Genomic DNA, 8,080 nt, shown 5'->3' with positions numbered 1-8,080 from the left:
AAAAATCCCATTCCAATCGGTCAGCAAGGGAAAATGCTTTTGATGACAATTAGTGCATGCAAGGCGGATGATATATATATATATATTTTTTTTTTTAAATGGGATGTGAGTGTGACTACGAACTCGATCATCAGTGAGAGCCCTACAGGTCCCTTCAATGAGATTAGCTCAATGGCAGCGTGCTCGCTGACCAAGTCAAAGGTAGTGGGATCAATCCCCAGTTCTTCACAACTGTTATTGGTGTACATTTTACGTTGATTTAAAAAAAAAAAGGGGGGGCGCTTTCGCACTGGTGACAATACACAAAACAGTAAGAAAAAATAGGACTCCTCTGTACATGTGGAAAAAAAATTTATTACAGTATTTTCCCCCAAGATTACGATTAATAAATAGTTATGTCTACATTTCAATGAAATGTATGATTTCTCACTTTCTACACAAGACATAACACAAAGTCGAGAAACACCTTTTAGTCTGTAATAAAGCTTAAGTTGATCTAGAAAAAAGTAGTCTTAAACAGCAGTTGATACAACCGGTCCGTGGGGCTGTAGTTCAATGATTTGTTTTGATTGTATATGGCAAGGAAATCAAGATGAGTCTACATCTGGAAATCACTGTGGATCCCTTGACTGTTCAGATAGGCCATTTTGTTTAAAACATTTCCATTGGCCTAAGGCACAGGAACACTAAAGTTTTGTACCAATCACACGTAACGTTTAAAACCCCATTTGTTAATTAAAAGTTTTGAATTGAAGAATACGGAAGAGGCGCATTTGCTATTTACACCTCAGATTGCATCTGAAATTGAACACAAAAGGAAGCTCGCAACTGACAAAAACACAACTTGACCCTCCACGTCTGTACATTGTGCGTAGCCTTGGACCAAAATCTACACATGAGAAAAGAAAGGATGTATTGCCTGGAAAATAACAGCTAGGAACTTCTTTACATTTACAAGTTTCCATCCGGTCTTTCTTTTTGCACAACTGCTGCAAATCTTTTCTCTGATGTGAAACAAGTTGGTTTTGGGACCTTTTCTCAGATAAAGTTACGTATCAAATGAAAGTTAACTCTGAAAAAAAAAAAAATCATGTAATATAGGAAATGGTGTGATGAACTTCTCTCTGTTCAAATACCAGGCAAATAGATTTTGGTACATTACCCTCGGCTTTCAGAGTCTTACACTCTGTGGTAGTCCGCCGTATTTCAACCAATAGTTGAACAATAATTGTTAGCATAGTAAACGTCTGGCAACATCCATCCATACTAAATGTAACATTTTATACTCATTCAAATACACGGATGTCTCTGTTTCTACATTGACCTGGATTGTTGTTCTGCACCGAAACAACTTGACAGTACATTCTTCCTCAGGCCTGGACAGACCACGTGGGAGAGAATGATTGATTTATAATGTGCTCCCACTGCTACAGTACTTTTTAATAATACTCTTCTTACCATTTGCCACATGCCGAAAATCTGAGACCAACAGGTTAGTGACCATCAGTAAGAGGGAGGTACTCTTTCCAATAAATCGATCTTACTTTAGATGCAAATTTCAAGTTTCATTCTTGAAAAAGTAGTGACTGTGGACGATTCCCCTCAGGTGCTTGTTTGGCTAGTTAATGCTACTTCTTTCGAGCAAAGATAAGCCCAAGCAGAAACCAAAGCCCTCCGAAGCCCTCACCACCATTTGAGCAAACCAGAAGTAAATAACGAGCAATAAGTGACTATAAGGAATTCCAGCAGCATTTGTACTGTTTTTGTGTGTGCATGAATGTGTGCATGTGGTGTTTGTGGGGGGCTATTCAGAAAACAAGTCACAGTTAGGCCGCTCAGAGTAGAGTGTCATCTGTGCATCCTCCCTCCAGGCCATAGCGGAACTCCTGCAGGTTGGAAACGCCGTAGAAATGGATGAAGGCTGCTGCCACGACCAGAACATGAAAAATCTGATGGGAGTGGAACTAAAAGCAGAGAGAAATACATTATGAGTACAAACAATAAATTGCATCTAATTCTGTGAAAATAAGCTTTGCTCACACATGAAAGGGGGCCATTCACCTATCTGCAAACTAACACTAGATCGGCATCACAGGGTCTTGTAAATTATTGAAGATGCTGGTATCATGTTTCAGGGTTGAATTGTTACTACTGTTTTACTTACATGTCTCCCAATACAGTGGGTACCTTGAGTTAGGAGTTTAAGTCCGTGCCCAAGCTCATAACCCACTTAACTCAAAATTATGTTCCCCATTGAAGTGAATGAAAATACAATTAATGCATTCAGGCCAAAAATAATATGAATTGATTATTAAAATAATCGTTAGTTGCAGCCCCCAAAACACAATATCTTCAGGCCCATTGTACCCAGCTGAATTTAAACACATACTGTAGCTATACAGTACACCGGTTGAAGCCAAAGGCGAAAGCATTGTTTACTCAACAAGGCTTTGTTGAATTCACATTTCCCCATGTTTCTAACATGAAGTGTGTGGCTAAGACAAGTAAAAAAAAATTAAAGTCCATGTCTGTGTGGTGTTAGTGAAGCGCAAGGGTCAACAACGTGGTGCCCTTGGGCACCAGATAGCCGCAAGGTGTTGATGGGGGGGATGAAATACTTACCCATATGTCACACTTGCCAGGAAAATAGCGTTCGGGTATCCTGGCTGCATAAAGACCAGCACCAGTAATATACATGGCCCCCATCAGGTAAAACCAACCCATCTGGCCAACAGTGGTGGCCTTAACGAAGCCCTCCTCAATGGTGAAGTGCATGGTGGGAACAATGCCACTAAGTCCCAGACCCATAAACACACCTAAAGACAGGCCAAAATAGCATTTTAAATCATTTTAACCATGTTAATATGCAATGGCCACTTTATTTGGAAGAGGCCAAATAGTATGTCAAATACTCATTGAAACACTATAGTGTGGCGATGGTATTACCTGCTCTGGTGGGTCTGTGTCGAGGTGTGGAGAAGCGGTCCCACTGGGCCACTATAATGGCGGCAATGCCGAGTACACAAACAATGGTGAGGTAGATAAGTCGCGGCTGAGGAGAACAATAGAAGGAGTAGTACAGCCAGGGCACGAAGGAACCCATGATGAGGAGCGCGATGCCTGAGTAGTCAAGCCTGAGGGACAAATGAAAGATTCATCGGATCCTTTCCGAAACACAATCTGTGCACTAATTCTGCCTCTAACAGATGACGAGTCAGCTGACACTGTCGGACATGTATTCATTCAACAGTCAGTTTATTATTATTGGCTGTAGATTGCAGCGGTGTGTAACTACACTGAAATATATAGTAGTTCGGTCTTCTTTCCTGTAGTCAAAGCACAGTTCCAACATTTATTAAATTAAATATTTTTTTCTGTTTGTATAATACTGTGCAAAAATCGACCATAGGATTTGTTGTTTTAGCGATGTCAGGATCATATATAACTACAGCTGTTGTGAAACTGCAATACGAAGAAAGATGTATTGTACTGTTCAAGAACCCCATCAAGGTGAAACTATTAATAAAAGTGAAAAGATTTGTTATTGGGTTTGCATATCAATTCATTCATTCATTCATGCAGGCTAGTTTCTGCTGAACCAAAGAGTAAGAACAGACAGGAGCCAATATTATCTTAGTTGGTGAACGATTCTATTGATATCAAATTGTGACTTTGAAATGATAAAAAAAAAAAAAAAAATACACCCCTTCATCTGCACCCTTATTCAGATCATTATTAATGTAATTCCTAGTTTCCTGCACTATCCGTCGACAAAATTGTGTGGACATTTTTTGGGTAATGTTGTTAACAGTACGTGTCATGCCATTTAAATTATAAAACTAAATGACTGACGTGAAAGTGGGTACAGTAATTAAAAAAAAGCCAACGGTGGTTTTCGATTTTTCACTTTCTGTGAAAATTTGCTATGGGGGGAAAAAAAAAATCTGGAAAAAAATGTCATTAAGCAGGAAGCTGTGAAAAGTGACTAACACGGGTTTCCACATAAAACAGGGAGTTCGGTTACCCTCCCCCCAAAAAAGAGATGGATTTATTATATACCAGAAAGAAACAAAATTGTGTATACACTAATTATAGGGGCATTTTCGAGAATTTCTAGCACCCATGGTGATGGTGCATACAAATTCAAGGTTTTTTAATCTATGAAGTTAAGATGGAGACGCTGTCAAATTATTTTGTAATTTATAAAGAGCTGAAATATGAAGAGGGTATTCATGAAAAGTGCTTCGAGACTTACTTGGAGAAGGTGCGAGACACTTTCTCGGAGTGGCAGTAGACGGTATGAAAAAGCCAGGAGAAACTGAGGCAGAGCACAGCTCCCAGGAAGAACATCCCAAACACCACTTTCTCTTGAAGCGGAGCCATGAAATACATGTTGGGTCGCAACATGGTTAACGTGCCCAGACACAGGAATAAAATCAGCCCTGGGGGAGACCAAAACAGTTCCGCAATGTTCTCTCTGGCTCACGTGTAAAACAAATATATTCACACCGACTATAAACCCATGACAGGAATACAGTCCTGACATAAAAAAGCGATCTTAAACAAAACACACGTAATTTGCATTCTGACCTAACAGATGAGTCCAAATGTTTCCGGTCTCTGTGTGAATTCGGAAGATGCTTCCAAAGCAGGCCCGGAATGACGGCATGGGGGGGCGATGTCCATGCAGGAGGTAATCGTTGTCCTTCAGCCACTCTGGCAGGACATGGAAGGGAATGACTCTCCAGCGCCCCTCCCAAACCTTCACAAAAAATAAATAAATAAATACATGTGCAAATTCATATCAGTGTGGGATGTAAAAAATTGTATGGAAAAGGGAGAACCACAAGATCAATTGGTCGGAGCAGTTTTTCACATGTGCTGCCCTAAGTTTTAAACAGAATATTACACAGCGTGGGCGGATAATTCCAATTCGGCACTCCCTCGAAACAAGTCAAATCGAACAATAACATGGCTTTTTTGCATATGCTGCCCCCCCTCCCCCAATAATTCGCTCAGCTCCTGATTTATTTTCTGTAACATGTATTTTTTTTCCACTAATACTTCCAGCGCATTAAGCTTCATGTGCTTGTGACGCTCTTCCAAATGTTCCAAATTGAAAACCGTCACGGATACCGAAAGTGCAACACCCTCTTTTAAATATGACGGTCTTGATTACTTTTACACAGGCCTGCTGCACACAGAGTAACTTGACTGTAACCTCGAACCAACCAATCACAGTTCGTGACTCCCGACTTCACATCTCGGTAAAAGTCGTGGAACACGACTAGAATGGATGCCCTGAACAGGAACAGTGAAGTGACACTAGGTAGATTGTCAGAGAAGAAAAAAAAGTGAGCTGTTTTCATTTAGGTACATATTATGGAACCAGAAGTTGCGGTTTCAGAAGAGAGGGCGGAGCCACGCATATTTCAACACCTCTGCACTAACTGACAGGTACTGTTAGCAATTTGAGGGTGTAGAAGGGAGTCACACCTTGTGACATTGTGTTTTGCTGTCTATTTGACTTTCACTCTCAGGCAACAATCACGTTCTACTGCTTTATTGTGTTCGACTCTGCCTCAAGCTTAGTTCCCAAGTGTGGTTCCTTGCCCTGTCGAGTTACCAAAAGTTTATTCATGGTCCCAAATGGAATGTCACACTTACTTTATGTACAAATTCTTCCATCTTTTCCATGGCATGGTGCGCCTGGAGTGGTAAAGTCAGAACCTCTCCCACCTCATCATCATCATCATCCTCCTCCTCATCCGCAAGCATGGCTGCTCCCTTTAACGAGAGAGGATTACTGAAGCTAAGCAGAAATAATTTTCTCAGTTTGGGGATTAGGGGGGAAAAAAAAAAGTCATACCTCTGGATGGACACCTTTGGAGGCCGGCGGGCGAACCCCTCCCTCCTCCAGCAGCGGCCCCAATTCCATTAGTTCCACATCCGGGACATGGCAGTCCTCTGAGATCCGGCAGTCTGCATCACTTGCAGACCCGTTTCGGCCTGACATAGGGAGACTGCCTGATGACCCACTCTCAGTCCCTGTATTCTGCTTCAAACTGTACACTTCAATTTCCTCCTGAGAAAAATACAAAGTTCAAAATTCAGTGTTTTGGTGAGATATTTTATGATTCTCACAGTGAGTAAACACACATAGATATAACATGCAAACATATGTTGTTAATAGCATTGCCCAGCATTTACAGGTACATTATTTGTAGCGAATAAATACACATTCCCGACCAATTCAGTGAAATGGTTAATTTACTTACTGCAGCACACCTGATGATCTCTCATGACACATTAATGCACTGCGGCACAGTGGGTAGGCCTGCTCCACGCAGTCAAACAAAGACTTATAATAATGCTCAAACCTCAAGTCCATTTGTTTTGGCTGAGAGACACTTTACTAAATTGAACTAAAGTGCAGTCATACTCAGTAATGAAAAGAGATTGGTTATATCCGTGCAGAACTGGATGAATTATTGCCGAGATAGAAAGTTCGCATTTTGCATAATACAATGTTCTGTTGCCTCTACTGGCACTTGTTTTTAATTGTGACTCACATTAAGTTGCAGAAGCGTACAAATATGTCACCGACAGGCCACCAAATAATTAATTTACAGCCAGTTGACAGTGGACAATTTGAAGTTGAGGTTATTCCATGCAACACCAACTCCTGTAATTTAGAGATGTTTCTGTTATTGCATTGAGATAATTAAGAATAATTAATCTCGCGGTTGAGATTTACACGCTCTAACAAAAGTGTTCTTGGAGTGAAACTCAAAGAGGCTTTACGTTCCAATAAACATGGACTAATCGTTCAATTGAGAGCAACGCAAAACAGATGAGATTGACGATTAATTAGGTTTACCATTCCATGACATACATCTTGATAGAAGTTTCGTAATGAATCCACCTGATTGTAAAATTTCAGAGAGAAAGAGCTCGGTTCACCTTTCTCAATCGCGATTAAGGGTCAATGCCGAGATGACAACCGAACAACAGAACGTGCAAACTGGGAACACAGCAAACGCTGGCGGGCAGACAAACAACGGATGTGACTTTGCAGAGCGCCAGACCCAATTCAGTCCCGCAACAAAACAAAACGTAAACAACAAACGCAAGATACCGATGATTTGATGAATTTATGTTCCTTCGGTCGCTTACCGTTTATGTCACGGAGCAAATCCTAATTTAGCAAGAGTTCAAAACAAATGTGTGCTGACAGATCGCTCATATTTCATGTCGCTAACGTTACCTTTAAGCTAGCGCTGAGCTGGCAAACAAGCGACAGTTTGGGGTTTAATTCGTGACAATTATTCGGCTTCTAAGAGAAAAGAAAAAACACTTGCCACTACAATTGCATTCAAGGCACGCAAATTACCTGACAAGGTAGTCCTCAAACCGAGGTGAATTATTAATCGAAAAAAAAAACACAAAATACAATCCTTTCCGGAAGTTACGATCTCTTCCGCATAGTTAATCCATATCCTTCAAAACAAAAGTAACTATTCGTTAACCATTCACTTCAAAATAAAAGATACAGTTGTTATACGGAATGACTTCCACCCTTTAACGAGCCAACGCATATTAACTTAGAAAAATCTGACGACACACCACCCCACAAAGATGTCACAAAAGTACTGCACATGTATTGAAATAATGATTATTTCGTCTTATTTTATTCAGGAATATACTTACACCTTGTCAAATCTAGGCCTCTAGTTGCTGGGAGAAAAGCTATTATAGTATTCAGTTGTATGAATGGCAACATGTTCAATGGTACCTTCTGCCATTTCGTCCAAGAGGATTTGACTGGGGTAGCCCAATGGTCAAGTAGTTTGTGCATCAACCTCACAGTGCAGAGGTTGTAGGTTCGATCCTGGCTCCGGCCTCCCTGTGTGGAGTTGGCATGTTCTCCTCGTGCCTGCATGGGTTTTCTCTGGGTACTCTGGTTTCTTCCCACATTCCAAAAACAACGGAACACTCTCAATTGTCCTTAGGTGTGAGCGTGAGCCCTCGATTGGCTGGCAACCAGTTCAGGGTGTCCCCCCCCCCTACTGCCCCAAGA

General features: G+C 41.0%; 1 protein-coding gene across 3 annotated transcripts; it reads right to left on the bottom strand.

The window, feature by feature from the left end:
* Positions 1-334: 334 nt before the first annotated feature.
* On the bottom strand, positions 335-7,498 carry adipor1a (adiponectin receptor 1a). 3 transcript variants are annotated; one of them, XM_019881279.1, is made up of 8 exons: positions 7,394-7,498; positions 5,870-6,085; positions 5,668-5,787; positions 4,591-4,762; positions 4,256-4,442; positions 2,947-3,134; positions 2,623-2,816; positions 335-1,964 (listed from the first exon to the last, which is right to left on the bottom strand). In XM_019881279.1, exons 2-8 carry the CDS (start codon positions 6,014-6,016, stop codon positions 1,836-1,838), a joined length of 1,137 nt encoding a protein of 378 aa, XP_019736838.1. In that variant the 5' UTR covers positions 6,017-6,085; positions 7,394-7,498; the 3' UTR covers positions 335-1,835. The 3 variants fall into 3 exon arrangements, with proteins under 3 accessions (XP_019736838.1, XP_019736839.1, XP_019736837.1); XM_019881280.1 differs by lacking the exon at positions 7,394-7,498 and adding an exon at positions 7,268-7,387; XM_019881278.1 differs by lacking the exon at positions 7,394-7,498 and adding an exon at positions 6,881-7,132.
* Positions 7,499-8,080: the final 582 nt, after the last annotated feature.

Source organism: Hippocampus comes, unplaced genomic scaffold, assembly GCF_001891065.2.
Source record: "Hippocampus comes isolate QL1 unplaced genomic scaffold, H_comes_QL1_v1.1 scaffold68, whole genome shotgun sequence".
NCBI classification, from domain to species: domain Eukaryota; kingdom Metazoa; phylum Chordata; class Actinopteri; order Syngnathiformes; family Syngnathidae; genus Hippocampus; species Hippocampus comes.
The sequence above is the reverse complement of the archived record's forward strand: the minus strand, read 5'-3'. Positions and strand labels throughout refer to the sequence as shown.

Bases quoted from the DNA above. Each gene is read 5' to 3' on its own strand.
- adipor1a (XM_019881278.1), bottom strand. The intron at 4,763-5,667 runs GTAAGTGTGACA...TTTTTTGTGAAG, and splicing joins TGGAAGAATTTGTACATAAA to GTTTGGGAGGGGCGCTGGAG. The intron at 3,135-4,255 runs GTAAGTCTCGAA...TTTGTCCCTCAG, and splicing joins GTGTCTCGCACCTTCTCCAA to GCTTGACTACTCAGGCATCG.